The sequence below is a fragment of the Apiospora phragmitis genome (genome assembly GCF_038363925.1).
Source record: "Apiospora phragmitis strain CBS 135458 chromosome Unknown utg000013l:1.0-2965645.0:1.0-2969333.0, whole genome shotgun sequence".
In the NCBI taxonomy this organism is placed as follows: domain Eukaryota; kingdom Fungi; phylum Ascomycota; class Sordariomycetes; order Amphisphaeriales; family Apiosporaceae; genus Apiospora; species Apiospora phragmitis.
The window spans coordinates 1,448,923-1,467,361 of NW_027117413.1; the positions used below are offsets into that span (position 1 = coordinate 1,448,923).

The window sequence follows — 18,439 nt, forward strand, 5'->3', positions numbered from 1 at the left end:
CATGGAGACTACTGCTCCTATACGTACGTTGACAGCCTTGAAAGCCCACCTTCCAGGATTCTAAAAGAAGACGAGCGAATTGTAGATGTCCAAGTGTGCCAACATAGATAGTAACCGGTGAGCCGTCCGTAGTGGCGGCCGGCGTTGGTTCCAGAACCCCCGGACGTGCAGACGCGATTTCGATTTAAGCAACCCAATGAGGAAATTACTGGTGCGGCATTCGGGATTGGTTGGGCGCAACGTTGCCCGCATGGTATCACTTGTTTGACTTACAATAAGGAAAAGAAACAATACCTAACTACCTCCTCCAGCCCCTATATAAATCAGCCGCTTCAAGAAGAAAGAAAAAGTAAAACATGGATGAATCAGAGACATTTGGCTGGGGTACCGCATCTGCAATGAACCGGTCTTGATTCAGATTTCGTATAACACCACGCTCATCGGACTCTCATCTTTGTCCATGTTTTCCGGCCGTCGCCCTTTTGACTTTCTGCTTGCCATTTCTTCTTTTTCCCCTATTGTGCTTGCTGTGTGTGTGATGTTTCTATTCCACAACAACATCCATCCAGTTGTCGGATTACACCAACAGAGGACAAACTCAGCGGAACGGATCGAAAAAGGCTTTCCACGCGCCCACCCACCCCTTCGGAACAGGCTCTCTCTCTCTTTCTCTCTTTCGTCTTAGGTGTGTCTGCTGAACCCCTGTATATTGCAACAACAGCAACAACCTGCCGCCCACATGACCAAAAACACCGGGGTAATGACGGCAGCATCTGCCCCTGCCGCCATCTCCTCGCTTGAGGCGGCCGGGCCGCCCCCAGTGCCAGCCCAGGAGAAAGGGGAAGCATCCCGCCACGATGGATCACAGCGGTATCAAACCTCGCCGGCGCCCACTGCCGAGGCCGGCGACGACACTTCCGGTGGCGGTGGCGGTGGCAACGGCGACCTGACGCAGGAGAAGACGGGGGAGTCCATCGAGTACATCACGGGTTTTAAGCTGCTGGCCGTCATGATCGCGGTTGTCCTTGCCGCGTTTCTCATGCTCCTGGACATATCCATCATAAGCACTGTAGGTTCGGGCCCGAAGCCAAATATGTTTCGTGTGTGTTTATGCGTATGTGTGCGGACTCCCTTCTGATAGTTCGGGCGTGATGACAGGCCGTCCCTCGTATAACGAGTGACTTCCACAGTCTACCTGATGTGGGGTGGTATGCCGGAGCCTACCAGCTAGCAAAGTGAGTACCCACCACATCATCCTCCATCTATCTCGATTATAGGCTTGCACTCTCTTTTTGGGGTGTGTTGCTGACGGTATGTGGCTTCTTATCTTAGTTCGTGCTTGCAGCCCCTGACGGGGAAATTTTACACCGAGTTCAGCGCCAAGGTGAGTTTTTTCCCGGTTGCCTCGCAAGTACACGGTTGTTTCGATGTTTTTTGTCTAATAAGAAGAACATCAGTGGACGTTTCTCATCTTCTTCTTAGTGTTTGAGGTCGGATCGTTAGTATGTGGCGTCGCCACATCGTCGCCCATGTTCATTGGTGGTAGGGTCATCGCGGGCTTGGGGTCATCCGGCATCATGAACGGAGCCATGACCCTCATTGCCGGTGCTGTTCCCTTGGAAAAGCGGCCCTGTGAGCCTTTTCTTCTTCTTTTTCTCTTTCTGTCTTTCCCAACTAAAATCCCACGTGGTCTACCTTATCTCCATGCCTTGTGGTGATGCTTACTGATTCGATTTGCTTGGTTAGTATACACGGGTCTTATGGTAGGAAGTGAGTCAACAGCCTCCAACATCAGAAAGAGGCTCCCAGTACTGATCAAGCATTTTCATCTCTATAGTTGCGCAACTGGGCCTCGTATGCGGGCCACTAATTGGTGGCGCTTTGACTGAATATTCGACTTGGAGGTGGTGTAAGTCCTTACCCACCCCACCACCAGTCCATTGTTCTTAACCCGCCCCTGGACGCTTTTGCTCACGAAGAAGGAGGGGAAAAAAGGCTTCTACATCAACTTGCCCATCGGCGGCGTGACCGCCGTCTTCCTGGCCATGACCCACGTCCCCGACATCACGGAGAAGCCGCCGCTCACGCGCGCGCAGCTGCGCCGGCTGCTCCCGGAGCTGGACCTGCTGGGCTTCGCGCTCTTCACGCCGGCGGGCGTCATGTTCCTGCTGGCGCTGCAGCTCGGGGGCCATGCGTCGTACGCGTGGGGCAGCGCGCCGATCGTCGGGCTCTTTTGCGGCGCCGCTGCGACGGCCGCCGTCTTCGTCACGTGGGAGTGGCGCATGGGCGAGCGGGCCATGCTGCCGGGCCGCCTGATGCGGCGGCGCGTCGTGCTCATGGCCCTCGTGCAGGGGTCCGCCCTCATGATCACCACCACCGTCGGCAGCTTCTATCTGCCCATCTACTTCCAGGGCGTCAAGGGGGTCGGGCCCACGCTCAGTGGCGTGTACATGTTACCCAGTATCCTTAGCCAGCTTCTTCTCGTCGTGGTATGCGGGGCCTTGAGTAAGCTTCTTCTTCTTCTTCCTTCTTGTTTACCACGATCGAGAATGAAAAGATCGGACAACGTAGTTCGAGATATGCTGCTAACGCGATGTGAACTTCCTAGTTTCGAAGATCGGATACTACCTCCCCCTTCGCTGTCTTCGGCGGTGCCCTCAATTCCATTGGCAACGGATTACTGTCTACTTTCACGCCCTCTACAGAGATGGCCAAGTGGGTTGGGTACCAAATCATAACCGGTGCCGGCAGAGGTGCCGCAATGCAAATTGTTCGTTATATCTTTTTTTCTTCTTCTTCCGTTTTCCCCCTCCACATTCGTCTCCAACCAACGACCGATATTATGGCGTATACCAAGAAGCCGCGAGTGAAATGTACTAACGCTCCCTCTCCCTCTCTACCTACACAGTGCATCATCGCCATCCAGAGCGCCCTGCAGCCGGCCCAGATCCCCGTCGGCATGAGCGCCATGATCTTCGCGCAGAACTTCTCGGCCGCCGTCTTCACCGTCGTGGCCGCGACCATCTTCACTACGAGCCTCGAGGCCGAGGTCACGGCGCGCGTGCCCTCGATCCCGCCCGCGGCCGTCTCGGCGGCCGGCGCGAGCGGCGCCGCCGTGCAGGCCCTGGTCCCGCCCGGGTCCCCGCCCGAGGTCCTGGGCGAGGTGCTGACGTCGTACGCCAACAGCGTCGACCGCGTCTTCTACCTCGTCACGGCCTGCGCCGTCGTCACGTTCGTCACGGCCTGGGGCGTCGGGTGGAAGGACACGCGCCAGAAGAAGACGGCAACGGCGGCGGCGGCGCAGCTGCAAGGGGACGCGGCTGCATAGGTCGTCGTGAATTGCTCCGTGCAGTTCAAAAGTCCCGGTCGTCACTATGTGTCAGCAGCTTATGCAAGAATTTGTATGATAGCCAAGAAGCCGATGGGAGGCACTCTAGAATATATTATGTATAGATAAACATGTTGAAGGCCTTTCAGTTTGATAGACCGACTGAGTGCCCGGTATGCGGCAAACGACGTTGGTAGCCCAGCCAGCTGCCCGACTAGATCGAATTAGGCAGGGGGCCCACCTTCGAGGCTACCTCCATCCTTATCACCACCTGCGTCGAGACGACATAACCTTGTACAGACGGCTTACGCTCTTCATGGGTTACTCCTCCACTGAATGTCGTAGGTTTGCGCCAATGGCTGATTTCCATCATGCCTTCAGGTTGTTATTCCTTTGGCAAGTATGAAAGTGTAGTCCACCGCTCCGGGCAAACGCCCCCACGGGCGGGCGACTGTGGAGATGGTTGTCGATCATTGAACAGGGTAAGAATTCGACTGCCTAAAGGTGGTACGAGATTACGAGGGGACTAGACCGCGAATGGCCAGCAAAGGGGCACAGCCTTGCGTGGAATGTTTTCGTCTTGCTCGGACTGTGAACACCGCTGGCAGTTCATCCTTTTCCACACCCCGTCGCCCCCCGGCTACTGTATGACTGTACATGGCTGCTGCTGCCTGGACTTACAGCTGGAACCACTCCATACACGTTGCTGACCATGGCCTCCACTTCGGCTTCTACATCTGGCTCTCCCGTTGCCGCGTCGGCCTCTAATGTGACAGTGGTGCCGCCGGCCGCCGGCCAACAGCAGCAGGCCGGCTTCCATGCCGCGCCGTCGGCTCACATACACGTGCCGATGCAGCAGCAGCATACATTTCAGTTGACACCTGAGATGGAGCAAGGTATTAAGGCTGCGGTAGCAGCGACAAACCCGACTCCGGCATTACACCCACGTAAAGAAAGATCGTCTTGGCTCATGGCCAAGTATTTCTTGCGTTGCTCGACTTTGTTTGCGTGTGTGGGTGTTATAATCGGCGAGGTTATCGTCGCCATCACTCAACGCGCAGAATTGGACACTGCAATCTGTGTCATCTGGGTAAAATGCCTCCTCGCTCTATCCGGCAACTTGAGGATCCCAGTTAACATAAGCTCCAGGGTTTAATCTATGCTTGCTGGCACACGTTGAGGCTGATTGAGCTGAAGAAGAAGAAGGGCATCGAGACCATAACACCGTTGATCTTGATCATTGACGGGCTGCTACTGGTAGCAGCCGTAATATGCGTTGGCTTGCTCATGTGGCGGCTAATAGATGGGGCCCTTGGCGGGAGTCCCGAATGGCATTCTGCTGCACTGCAGGACCGTGGAGTGATCTTCCTCATCATTATATCCTCTGTTGGGTAGGCGACTCCCACTCCCTGTCTCATTTTCGAGGACTCAGTAGTCCTATACCATGCTAACCAGACCGGATCAACAGTGTTGGTCAGTCCATATTGTTCCGCCGGGCTTGGGTTGAACACAAAGATACCCAGCGATCAGAGAAAGCAGGCGGGGCAGAGTCGGCTATGCCAGCATATCCAACGCCGCCGCCGCCGGCTCAAATCGTTGTTCATTATGTGCAAAATACATGTCCAAAATGTGGTACTCAATCATGGCCCCAGCCGGGCGAGGAGCTAAACGAGCACATGGCGAGCAAGGGTGATCTACAGCCACAGGCTATCCCACTGTCACAACTGCAATCTTTGCCTCGAGCTGCTGGCTGAAGGGACCCCGCTAGTTTCTCTTGATATAGTGTCACACAATTAGTTGGGCAGGCAAGCATTACGGGGCAAATACCAGGAGCGAGAACTCCCTCGAGATGCCAACAACATTGATGCCTGTTCGAGTATGCCCGGTTTTGAGGCTGGCTGCGACTATCAGCTTGATGTGCAGCCAGAACAGGCCAGAGCGGCTGCTGGAGTTGCCTCGGAACGAATACAGACCTAGCCAAATGCAGGTGTTCATCGATGTGCCATGGCACAAATGAGGGGATGATGGTTTCCAGGGCCAGGTAAGCATGTCCAGGTCTCATGTCGTCGCACAGGCATGAGACATACTGACAGACCGGTGCGGTCACTGGTTCAACCGTTCAAAAAAGCCACTATCCGACATGTATACTATCCGCTAGAGGGAGTGGAAAGCGTCAGTGCAAACACGATTGCCTTGAGATTGGGTGTATCGATGGATGACCAGAGTATACCACTGGAGACGGAGACTGGAACCAAGCCTGCCTCAACATGTATGTATGTACTTTACCTAATAAATATTAATGTGACATTATGTCATCCTCCAAACGGGCATCCAGTACCTAAACTACTACTAGAGCTGACCTCATCGTCAGCGTGCACAGGCCAGGTCCATTGCCTTTGGTGTCTGCAAGCAAGCAGGCGTGCAGGCTTAACAGGTTGGCAGGCAAGTTAAAAGTGATTATTATCTGTTATCGGGCGAAATTTGTGTTCTTCCAGGGATGCTTTGGTGGGGGTATGTTGCCCCTCCATCATCATAATTGGCAGAGGCCAAGTGTGTGTGTGAGGGGCTGAGTCGCAAACTAGACACTTGAGTGTCCCAGGTTCTCTTTGACTGGCAAAGTCAGCCAGCCCGAAACTCGAAAGCCAATTATTTTTTTTTCTCTCTCTGCCACCCAGCATCCTTTAGTTTTTCGAAAAGTCTACATCCCGACTTTCGACAAGACTGTGGCACTGGAAAATTCTTTTATTTTCCATCGCATTAAAACCAGTCACATTCACTTGTGATTGATTCCTGAGCCTCTCGACTCTTCGCATTTTCCATCGAAGCGGGGTAATCTTTTTTTACGACGCTCTTTATACCCAACCGACATTTCGTCATCGTCGCCTGCCTTTCTGTGTATCGACGACAAGTCTGACCGCTAACCATCCACCTCTACCATCACCATGGTTTCCTCATCCAAGGAGAAGAGACTCGCCAAGAAGGCCGCCGACGCCGCCGAGGCAAGGGCGAGAAGAAGACGCTCGCTTCCCGATCTAAGGCCAACTCTAAGGCTGCCTCTAAGGCTAGCTCTGTTGCCGGAGACGACGATGATGAGACGAAGGCCAAGATTGAGGCACTTGCTGCCCAAGCAGACAAGGAAGGTCTGAGTGATCGTATCACCACTGGTGTGTTGGCCTCTACTCCCACTAGCAAGGACGTCAAGATCATCACCGCCACCCTGACTTTCCACGGTCGTGTCCTTCTCAACGAGACCACCCTCGAGCTTACCCTTGGCCGCCGCTATGGTCTCCTCGGTGAGAACGGCTGCGGAAAGAGTACTTTGCTCAAGGCTATTGCCGCTCGCGAGTACCCCATCCCCGAGCATGTCGACATCTACCTTCTCAACCAAGGTGCCCCGCCCTCGGACCTCGGCGCTCTCGAGTGGGTCGTCCGGGAAGCAGAGAACGAGATGAAGAGACTGGAGGATCTCTCCGAGAAGATGCTCGAGGAGGAGGGCCCCGAAAGCCCGATGCTGCTCGATCTCTACGATCACATCGACAAGATGGACCCCTCTACCTTCGCCACCAGAGCCTCTCTGATCTTGACTGGTCTGGGTTTCGACAAGGTCACCATCCACAAGAAGACCAAGGACATGTCCGGTGGATGGCGTATGCGAGTCGCCCTCGGCAAGGCTCTCTTCGTCAAGCCCACACTCCTGCTTCTTGACGACCCCACTGCCCATTTGGATCTCGAGGCCTGTGTGTGGCTGGAAGAGTACCTGAAGAAGTGGGATCGTACCCTCGTCCTCATTTCCCATTCTCAAGATTTCTTGAATGGTGTCTGCAACAACATGATCGACATGCGCAAGCAACAGCTCATGTACTTCGGTGGTAACTTCGACTCGTACACCAAGACCCGCGCTGAGCAGGAGGTCAACCAAATGAAGGCCTACGAAAAGCAACAGGCTGAAATCGCTCACATCGATAAGTTCATTGCCAGTGCTGGTACTTACGCCAACTTGGTGCGACAGGCCAAGTCTCGTGAGAAGCAAAAGCAGAAGATGATTGAGGCCGGCCTTATCGAGAAGGTCGTCGATGACAGAGAGTTCAAGTTCCGCTTCGCTGAAGCCGAGAAGCTCCCCCCGCCAGTGTTGTCTTTCGACAATGTCACCTTCTCTTACTCAGGAAAGCCCGAGGACGACCTGTACCGTAACGTTGATCTTGGTTTCGACATGGATTCCCGTGCCGCGCTGGTCGGTCCCAACGGTGTTGGCAAGTCCACTCTGCTGCGGTTAATGACAAACAAGATCAGCCCTACTGGTGGAACCGTAGGAAGACACACTCACTTGAAGCTCGGCATGTACTCTCAACATAGTGCTGAGCAGCTTGACCTGACAAAGAGTGCTCTTGACTTCGTCCGCGACAAGTACCGTGAGAAGACGCAAGATTACCAATACTGGCGACAGCAGCTCGGCCGTTACGGTGTTTCGGGTAATGTCCAGACCGCCTTGATGGGCACCCTGTCTGAAGGCCGAAAGTCCAGAATTGTATTCGCGCTTCTGGCCATTGACGCACCCAACATGCTGTTGCTCGACGAGCCTACGAACGGTCTTGATATCCCTACCATCGACGCTCTCGCTGATGCCATCAACCACTTCGATGGCGGTGTGATCGTTGTCAGTCACGACTTCCGGTAAGTTTAGAGAACTCTTGATCTTCCACTACAAATTATCATATATGCTAACGCTTTTTACAGATTGCTAGACAAGATTGCCAAGCAGATTCTGGTTTGTGAGAACAAGACTATCACACAGTGGGATGGTTCCATTGGTGACTACAAGAACTACCTGCGGAAGAAGATGTTGGCTGCCGGTGCTGTTTAAGGTGATCCGACTCTTTGGCGCAATTATTTTCGGTCGTTTACATTTGGGATTGATTCATAGAGACATGTTAGCATGCATTTTAGGATGTGGCTCATTATAGATTGGGCAGAGTAGCCGCACTCTTAAGACTCATGGGGGCTTGCCAGGCAAGAGCCCCGGGCATGACAAAAATCCATAGGTGGTCGGGAATAGACGTTGATGAACACATGCAATGACTCTCCCATCGTGACTAGGGCTTTGCCATAGCACCGTTGCCTCTGGAGTGAATTTTGTTTTAGCAAGGACTTTTTCAAAAGGCCATGGGATTACTGCTCCCAAGAGAAGCGGTCCGATTCGGACTATACTGTCTTTGAACACTGATACTGGTCATTCCAGTATCTTGTTTTGAGGGACATCATGCTGACACCAAACACCCCTCAAGGAAAAAATCAGCAGGCGATACAAACATTTTCAAGGAATATATGGGTGGGATACCGTCAAAAGTTTGGCGGGCTGCGTGTAGACATCTTGTACGTCATCCAATCGGTAAGCGGCAGACAGTGTCGCCCAGGTCTCAGAATATCGAATACGATAGGTGTTCCTGTACTAGCCGAGTTCCTATGGTGCAGCAGGATTTTCAGATCAGATCAGCGCCCTTGCTAGTTTAGAAGCAAGCAGCGCTGCCTGATGTCAACGTTAGAAAGGTAAGAGACTTATCTCTACAAACCCAGGATACTAGTTTAGAGATACGGTTGGTAACCTGAGGGGAAGCACTGTTCATCCATCAGGTATACGCAAGTTCGGGTGATCTTGACGCCTTCCAGCAGAGTGCCTTAACGATGGAACACTTCTGTGGACTCTCGTTCCCCTTGGGAGATGAGCAAGCCAAAGCCTTGTCAGAATCGGAGGCTTGCAGATGGATGGGTATGTACGCAGGTTATAGGTCGGATCGTTTTTGTTCGACCCATCGTAGGTTGCATATCATGTCGTCTGGATGCCTAGACGGCTACAAAGGATGTGATGCCAGCCCATAAACCGACGGTGGAGTACATAATAACGGGCCCCATGAAGACTTTAGAAGTGACAGTCCAAGAGAAACGACGACCGAGCCTCCTGTAGATATTGAACTCGGTCTAAGAAGAACGATACGAAACTGGTCTGATAGGAACCGCAAAGCCGAGCTCTGGAACCGGACTTACGACGCTGGGCCGAACAGCATCTTTGACCTCCACTCTATGTGTCCGGACTGGTCCGGGCTGAGCTATCTCTGCCGGCACGAGAAACCAGGCAACGTTCGGGTCGATTTGTTCTTTGTTTGAACAGCTTATCAATTTCTGTAGCTCTGTTGTAGTAAGAGATGGCTCTGCCTGACATGGACCCCTCCCACATCGTCAGATTTGAATTTCAACATTCCAATGTGGCAATTGGTTGTTCTTGGTAGAGACCTGGCCGCTCCTGGGGTTATACGCATCCTGCGCTCCCCATACGGTATCCGATAGTGTTATTGTCACAGCGTTTTAAATTGTTTATTCCGCTGGATAAAACATCTCATTGGATATTCTGGCCTGCTCACTATTCACGGAGGTAGTATACGAAGTGCAGCGCTTTCGCCATCCAGGGGATATTTGGCTGATTGATTGAGGCTATCACGGGTTTGGCGTTGCATGCTTCCTCGTGCCAGTATCCGCCCCACCATTTCAGTGGAGCAACCAACGACGCACGAGTCGTTGGAACGCCTCAGCTCAGCCCAGTCTGGAAACACCAACTGGGGGGCCTGTCTAAATCGAGATCCACAGGGCACGCACGCAGGTGGACAGGGGACGAATACTTGGAAAGTCGCGCGCCTCCTCCGCGCGTGGTCTTGCGCGTGAGTGTCTCTGCATGGCATTGTACAGTATCGCAACGTGCCTGTAGATGGGTTACACTGCAGCATCAATGTTTCCATGGCGAAGTAGGGAGGTATCTATCAGCTGTATTTCCGTCTTAAAACCTCACTCAAGTCTATGCTTTGCATGCTTCTTTCCGCTCTCGGAAGTAGATCGTGGTTGATGAGAGGCATTCCCAAGGATAAATATAGGCATGTATGTACAAAGTACAGTCGCCAGCCGGCTGGGTGCACTCTGGTTGTCAATGTAATTGACTGGGTAATGGCTGGGGCTTGGCCTGCCGGGGGATTCGGGAGGCATTGTAGGGTAAGTGCATGCTAGCCCCCTATTGGATAGCCTGAGCAGGGATGGCCAAGGTGTGGAGGTGGGTTTGTCTGGACGGATCGATCATCCCCATCCCATCCCATCAGACACACCCGCTCTGGCACCCGTGTTCGACCCTTTCGGCGAGATTTGGCGAGCACGAAGCGAGAGCTGCTGGTCCGGCGTGGGTTGCTGCCATCACATCACCATGCTGCTGGCTACCTACCAACTCCGCTGCTTCTGGGTCCTTGGGTCCTGGTGCAGGAAGGGCAATGTGTCTATTATTGGACTGGACTTCGTAACCATAGTCGGTCGTGGAGGGAAAACATTAGAAGAAGCCGGTCAACCTCAAGAGCATCTTGATTGATCTTTCCGACACCACCTACCTCGCCCATCGCCAATACCCTCTCTTTTGCCCATTTGGTTCCCTTCCTCTCATAGCTCTCGCACATCTGGGAGTTGCACCTTTGTCGCCTCCCTGTACCATCTATGGCAATCTAGATTAGAATCTGGCCCTTTTCGAGTTGATCCACTGCGGCACTAGACATCGAGATTTCAAAGCATTTCGTATTTCGTATCGCCTCTTACCTTTTTACGTGCTATACTGCCGCCCTTGTTGCGTACAGAGTCTGGATCGACTGTTGCTCCGATGAAAGACTTGTAATCGACCGATACGTTACCTGCTCCCCAGTCACAGCCGGTTACCTGCAAATATATCTACACGGAGTAGCAAAAACCAAGTACAGACTGACAAACTTCATCTGGGTCTATTTGAGCGGTGTGGCTGCGACTGATCCCGCGATCTTGCCCGACTCATTCGTTTTCCAAGCACTCATTCTCCGAGTAGCGTGGGTTGCATGTCTCAAACCCATATGCTGGTGGAAGAATGATGGCGATGCGCTAAAAAGGACGCTGTACGGACCCGGAACGACGTCGAGACCACCCAACAACAAAAGCATCCGGTATCTGGAATAGGGGAGGAGGGAAAAAGCAATTATATATATACTCCCAAAGACCAATGCAAGAGGCGAGAAAATTCGAGAGAGATGGATTTCCGTGCGACGGTGCTGCAACAGACAGGAGACGAGCGCAATGATAGATCGGGTAGATCGCATGGTGCACCATTCCACCCGCAACAAGCTTCTCCCGGGCAGAGAGCATTCGCACATGGAGCCGGTTCGCCATCGCCGGGACTTTCCATTGCGCCAGGACCACCTCGTCACTCGTCCTTTGTCGAAGGGGTGATAAACGAAGTTGGAGGAGTTGCCATTGAAACCCAACGAGCAGGACAGCAAGTGGGATCTGCATCGAGACACAGCACTAATGCCGATGGTGGTTCTGGTGGTTTTGCTGGTTTTGCTGGTTCTGGAGGTCCAGGTGGATTCCACGGGCACGTTGGAGCAATTGGAGTCGAAGCTCTGGCTTGGAAGGCAGTTGGACCCAAGGACGCCAATGCTAATGAGTTGAATACTACTAATACGGCCAACGCCAACGTAACCGTGGTGAGATCTCTGACAAAAGCGTCAACGCAGCAATTGCTGCTGCAATCAGATTTCCACCAGCCCGCGCCATTCCATCCACAACAGCATCGTCCACACCCTTCTTCCTCTCCTTCTTCTTCTTCACCCACAACAAACCCCTTCACCATTCCCACCCACAACCAACTCCCCCTTCATCCATCAAATGCCGCCCCATTAATTTCAACACCATCATCGTCGGCCTCGGCCACCATCACGACGCGACGCCCGCCACCTCTTCTTAATCATAACGACCGCCACCCACCACCACCATCACAACACTCATTTGACCCCTACGCGTCCTCGAATCTCCCGTCGACTATACCGGCCACTTCATCGTCGCCATACCCGACTCATACCCCGGCCTTGCCTCCTCTGGCTCCTCCGCCAGGGGCCTCTGGCTCGTCAATCATCATGGCCTCACCAGGCGCAAAGAACGGTGCATCGCCACTACAACCACCACAGCCCGATCGCCACCAAACAATTGCACGCGAGAAAAAGTCGGGCAGCTTCTACGATCCCTTGACGGATACTACCAAAGAAAGAAGGCCATCCGACTCCTGGTCCAACAATAAGCAGGTGAGCTGACCGAGTTCCCGTATAATTTTTGTCTTGGTCAAGAACCTAGCCAGGCGTCCCCCCTTAGAGCAGCGCGGCAGTGTCGCGGCATTGTATTCTGTATCTTGAATTCTACCTATGTAAACTCCATCGCGATGCGTCGGAGATAATTGTACTCAAGCGAGAACATCCTTTGCACGTCCCCCATTTTTATGTTGTAGCAAAGTGCTCCCTCTGTGTGAAGTGGATGTGGCTGCTTGGAGGTGCAGACCTTATTCGCGTTCCACCAGAGTTTGCTCTGCGTAAGATAAAAAGATGAACCAAGTGAAGCATCGGCCTTGTCTGGAGGGGGGTTTGGGCCGATGATAATAATGAAGGCTCTACATTCCCTAATTGCAACACCAACCGTATTTCTTTTTTCTGACCAAAAGGTGTTTTCGCATCAACCGCTAACCTTCTCACCTCCATCAACAGTCGTCACGCAACGATCCCTACAGCACCGGCTATTCCCAGCGACCCAAGTCCAATGGCTATGGTTCGCCATCGCCTGTGAATGCAAATTTTCCACCTCGAGGCCGCAGCCCTCGCTCACACTCCAAAACCACCAATGGTACCAGTGCTGATCCGCCCAGCCCAACCAACAAAGCATTAAATCTGGCAGCATCTCCCTCGCGTCATCGCACCCAGCCTGAAGCTGCATCAATCACCAGCCATCAATCATCTACACCTGCCGCCTCTTTGCCATCAATCTTGAATCCCGAACCTGCTGCGTCTTCCATTACTGCGGCAGCTCCGGCTAGTGTAAGTTCATTTATACCATTATGCAATGTGCATGACAATACCTTATGTTTGACCCGACCTCTTGTTATTAACCTCCAAGTTTCCACCGTGGCCGACCGTCAATGTCAATAAGCATGCCAGCTAACTCATCAATAGACACCGAGCCGAGCAGCTGAGCTCATGTCTTTCTCCAACATCCTGTCAAGCACTGACCCTCTGCCGAAACCTGCAAGGCCGCCGATCATGACCGAGAAGAGGGAGAAGCCGGCTCGCAAGAGTAAGGGTCGCGAGGCTCAGCTTCGAGACTCGGAAGGTGGTGGCTCCAAGTCCAAGTCGCGAAGATCATCAAGCGCGTCTCAGGACCCCCCTGTCAAATCTGCCAGTAAGCGACATTCTAACGGCCAGGCGAAAGCCCGGACGCTCTCGGTCGAGCAAGGAGAAGAAGGTCGAGAAGTTCTTGGAACGGCTGGACGCTGACGTAGACGACGTTGATCTCTCTGAACTCGACATGGAGCATGAGTTCTATGTTGGTCGTAACAAGAGGCGCAAGCTCAATCTGGAGAGGGACGAGTCCAGAGATAGCAAGAGCCGTCGTGTCGATCTAGTGTCGTCTATGGGCAGAAGGCTTAACAGCCATGCTGCCCAAGGCAAGCGACGGTACGACGAGATCTACTACGAGGAAGCTCTTCAGGAGGTCAGGGAGCGCGAGGTGTTCGCGGAGAAAGAGCGGAAGAAGGACATGCAGCGCAAGCGTCGCCGCGAAAAGTCGATGCAAGTCACTATCGAGCAGAGAGAAGCCGCGCTGGCCAAGGCTCTCGCCACTGCAAACGAGACTGAACGGCAAAAGCTCCTCCGTGAGGCTGAAAGGGCCAACAAGAAAGTTGAAGCCACCAAGATGGTCCTTCAAAAGGGTATCAAGGGCCCCGCACGAAACCTTGCGCCATACGAGCCAAACCTGGAGGGAGGAACCATGTCCAGCTTCATCATGGGCACGAGTGATGCCGAGCCAACCAGCACCAAGAAGTCGAAACGCTCCGGAACCCGGCCTAAGAAGTCCAAGGAGCAGAAACAAGCTGAGAAAGATTCTGCGGAAGCTGCACAGGCCGCCATTGATGCTGGCGAAGAGCTGCCGTCTAGGGAAGAGACCAAGATTCGCATCAAGCTTAACAAGGGCTCTTCCAAGGATACTAAAGACAAGGACCGGGAAGGACGAGACAGTACGAAGGAGCCCAAGGAGAAGGAGAAGGCGGTCGAGGAGCATCCCGCTAACCCCCTGGAGACCAAATTCCAGTCTAAGGGTTACAATCAGATTTACGATCAGATCTGGCGCGATCTCGCACGCAAAGATGTTCCTAAGACGTTCAAGCTTGCGTCCGATTCCTATGCAACCAAAGCGTCGAACCTCAAGAAGACGGCCATTCTTGCTTCCAAAGAGGCCAAACGTTGGCAGTTACGAACCAACAAGGGGACCAAAGATCTTCAGGCAAGGGCCAAGCGTTGTATGCGTGATATGATGAGCTTCTGGAAGCGCAACGAGCGTGAGGAACGAGATCTACGCAAGGCTGCTGAGAGGCAGGAGATTGAAAACGCCCGCAAAGAGGAAGCCGACCGAGAAGCCGCGCGACAGAAGAGGAAGCTCAACTTCTTGATCTCGCAGACTGAGCTGTATTCTCATTTCATCGGCAAGAAGATCAAGACGGACGAGGTTGAAAGGAGTACCGACAACCCCGAGATTGCACCTGCCGCGGACGGTTCGGCCGAGCACAAGGTAAACGTCGATGAGCCCACGGGTCCAGTCGGCTCTAAGGTCACCAACTTTGATAACCTGAACTTCGACGAAGAGGATGAAGAAACGCTGCGCCAGGCTGCCATGGCCAACGCGCAAAATGCTATTGCGGAAGCTCAGCAGAAGGCGCGCGCATTCAACAAGCAGGATACAGACATGGACGAGGATGGCGAGATGAACTTCCAGAACCCCACAGGGCTTGGCGATGTCGATATCGAGCAACCCAAGCTTCTGAACTGCCAGCTCAAGGAGTACCAGTTGAAGGGTCTCAACTGGCTTGCCAACCTTTACGAGCAAGGCATCAACGGAATTCTGGCAGACGAAATGGGTCTTGGCAAGACTGTTCAGTCCATTTCTGTTATGGCATATCTGGCCAAGGTGCACGATATCTGGGGCCCCTACTTAGTCGTGGCCCCGGCTTCGACCTTGCACAATTGGCAGCAAGAGATTGCCAGGTTCGTCCCCGAATTCAAGATTCTCCCTTACTGGGGAACCGCAGGAGACCGTAAGGTGCTACGAAAGTTCTGGGACCGCAAGCACCACACATACAAGAAGGACTCGCCATTCCACGTGCTCGTCACATCGTATCAGCTTGTTGTGTCGGATGTTGCTTATTTCCAGAAGATGAAATGGCAGTACATGATTCTGGACGAGGCGCAAGCCATCAAGAGCTCACAGAGCTCACGTTGGAAGTGCTTGCTCAGCTTCCATTGCCGTAACCGACTGCTGTTGACCGGCACTCCGATTCAGAACAACATGCAGGAGTTGTGGGCGTTGCTTCATTTCATCATGCCTTCGCTGTTTGATTCGCACGATGAATTCAGCGAGTGGTTTTCAAAGGACATCGAGTCTCACGCACAGAGCAACACGACGCTCAACGAGGACCAGCTTAAGCGGCTGCACATGATCCTCAAACCGTTCATGTTGCGTCGTGTGAAGAAACACGTACAGAAGGAGCTCGGTGACAAGATCGAGCTCGACGTTTTCTGCAATCTTACATACCGTCAACGCGCATACTACCGCAACCTGCGCAACCAGATCAGTATCATGGATCTTATCGAAAAGGCCACTTTGGGTGACGATCAAGACTCGGGAACCCTCATGAACCTTGTCATGCAGTTCCGAAAGGTCTGCAACCACCCGGACCTGTTCGAACGTGCTGAAATATCAAGTCCGTTCTCTACCGCTTACTTTGCCGAGACGGCTTCGTTCGTCCGAGAAGGAACCAATGTCACTGTCGGATACTCGACACGCAGTCTGGTCGAGTACAGCCTGCCGCGCCTAGTGTGGACAGAAGGAGGACGGCTCTACAAGGCCAGCAAGGACAATGAGAGAGCCGGGTTCAGGAATAAATATCTGAACCACATGATGAACATCTGGACCCCTGGCCATATTCGCGACAGCGAAAGTGGCCGAGATGCTTTCTCATTCCTTCGCTTTGCTGATGTCAGTCCACAGGAGGCTTACAAGGTTAGCCATGCCGATGTGTTCTCACGTGCTGCTGGTCTTGTCAGGAAAGAAAACCGACTAGGACATCTCAATGTTGTCTACAGCGAGCCTGAGGAAAAGAACTTCACGCCGGCCCACGCGCTCCTCCAGATTTCTGCCCGGTCCGACCGTAGGGCTCTTGCGGAGGTGACAAGTGAGGGTATTCTCGACAAGCTCATGAACATTTCTCGTTACAGATGGCGGGATTCCGGCTTGAGTCGAGTTGAGCAGGCAGCTCTGCCCGGTGCACTTGCGCCACCGATCGAGGTATCTTGCGAGGGCACCCGAGCTCCTATCACAGAACGGGAAGAGACCCTGTTCAACATACCGATGCGCCGGGCTCTGTACGGTCCTAACAGCCTCGAAGAGAAGGCCCTGGTCACCCAAAACATACCTGTAGAACGGTACCCGTCCACGGCCTTGATTCCGCGCCCAGACAACGAAAAGCGGAAGTTCACCAACATCACTGTGCCCAGCATGCGCCGGTTCGTCACTGACAGTGGCAAGCTTGCCAAGCTTGATCAGCTGCTGTTCAAGCTCAAGGAGGAGGGTCACCGTGTACTGCTTTACTTCCAGATGACGCGCATGATCGATTTGATGGAAGAGTACTTGACCTACCGCAATTACAAGTACTGCAGATTGGATGGTTCCACCAAGCTGGAGGACCGTCGCGATACTGTGTCCGACTTCCAGACCCGACCCGAGATCTTCATTTTCCTTTTGTCCACGCGCGCTGGTGGTCTGGGTATCAATTTGACTTCGGCAGATACTGTCATTTTCTACGACAGTGATTGGAACCCTACCATCGATTCGCAGGCCATGGATCGTGCCCATCGACTGGGCCAGACTCGCCAAGTCACTGTGTACCGACTCATCACGCGTGGCACCATCGAGGAACGTATCAGGAAACGTGCCCAGCAGAAGGAGGAGGTACAACGCGTGGTTATTTCCGGTGGTGGCGCTCGTGGTGTCGATTTCAGTGGCCGTCGTCCTGCCGAGAACCGGAACAAGGATATTGCCATGTGGCTCGCCGACGATGACCAAGCCGAGTTGATCGAACGCAGAGAGAGGGAGCTGCTGGAAAGCGGCGAGATCGAGAAGCAGACCAAGAAGCGTGGTGGCGGAGCTGCAGCAAAGAGGAAGAGGGAAGCTGTCAGTTTGGATGAGATGTACCATGAAGGTGAGTTCGACAGCCGGGACAGAAGGGACATGTACCCCTTAAATGTTCAATTTTGCTAACTTTTATCCAGGCGAGGGTAACTTCGATGATGGTAATAAGCAATCTGGCACGGCCACTGGAACAGCCACGCCGGCGAAGAAGTCCGGCACCCGCGAGCAAGAAGCGTCGTGGCACTGGCAGTAAGAAGGCGAAGACCGCTAAGCAAAGACTGGCTCTCGCAGACGGGGAGATGGATATCTGATCCGATTGTATTGATTAAAGGGGAGGCGGGCCGGGGCGCCCAAAAGTAGGTGTGCCTCGCCCGTGTTTTTTTATACGTACAACGTGGCTATCTTTCAAGGAGAAGCTGCTGTCTGTCTATCGGTATATCAAGACCACACACCCATCCGCCACACTATACAAGGGAGGAAAGAATAATGGTGGGTGGGAGAAGGAAGGTTTATTGGCTGTCGATGTGCCACAAGTGTAACTGTACCAAGTACAAAAAGGGAAACCCAAGGCGTTGCATTGTTGATATTTCATTTGGGGACCAAGAGCAAGAAAGATCCAAAGCATTTTGGGGGGGTCTAGACATTATTCGCGTTGGCCCTGTTTGGCTTGTGGCACTTAGGCTAGAAAGCCATAATCGATGAACATCGAGCATACGTTACTATTTCCTTTTTTTATCTTGAAGTGAAGTTTAGAATATCCTATCTATTTATACCCCTATCTGTGTTTCTCCAACATGCTGTGCTGTAGAGAAGGTAAATAGATGATGCCTTTGGTTCTCATTA

At 53.1% G+C, this 18,439-nt stretch overlaps 4 protein-coding genes across 4 annotated transcripts; all 4 read left to right on the top strand.

Moving 5' to 3' along the window:
- Window positions 1–739: 739 nt before the first annotated feature.
- Window positions 740–3,328, top strand: PG994_014175 (uncharacterized protein; the record flags this gene model as incomplete). The annotated part of the gene is made up of 4 exons (XM_066865584.1): window positions 740–1,069; window positions 1,458–1,663; window positions 1,937–2,567; window positions 2,609–3,328. The coding sequence occupies 4 exons, from the start codon at window positions 740–742 to the stop codon at window positions 3,326–3,328; spliced, it is 1,887 nt and encodes a 628-aa protein (XP_066708713.1).
- Window positions 3,329–4,040: 712 nt separating this feature from the next.
- On the top strand, window positions 4,041–5,305 carry PG994_014176 (uncharacterized protein; the record flags this gene model as incomplete). Its single annotated transcript, XM_066865585.1, has 3 exons — window positions 4,041–4,418; window positions 4,478–4,719; window positions 5,134–5,305. 3 exons carry the CDS (start codon window positions 4,041–4,043, stop codon window positions 5,303–5,305), a joined length of 792 nt encoding a protein of 263 aa, XP_066708714.1.
- Window positions 5,306–6,270: 965 nt separating this feature from the next.
- On the top strand, window positions 6,271–8,189 carry PG994_014177 (ABC transporter; the record flags this gene model as incomplete). The annotated part of the gene is made up of 3 exons (XM_066865586.1): window positions 6,271–6,273; window positions 6,390–7,999; window positions 8,063–8,189. 3 exons carry the CDS (start codon window positions 6,271–6,273, stop codon window positions 8,187–8,189), a joined length of 1,740 nt encoding a protein of 579 aa, XP_066708715.1.
- A 4,099-nt stretch (window positions 8,190–12,288) lies between these two features.
- PG994_014178 (DNA-binding domain-containing protein) lies at window positions 12,289–17,849 on the top strand (the record flags this gene model as incomplete). The annotated part of the gene is made up of 5 exons (XM_066865587.1): window positions 12,289–12,453; window positions 12,907–13,233; window positions 13,369–13,544; window positions 13,618–17,666; window positions 17,737–17,849. 5 exons carry the CDS (start codon window positions 12,289–12,291, stop codon window positions 17,847–17,849), a joined length of 4,830 nt encoding a protein of 1,609 aa, XP_066708716.1.
- Window positions 17,850–18,439: the final 590 nt, after the last annotated feature.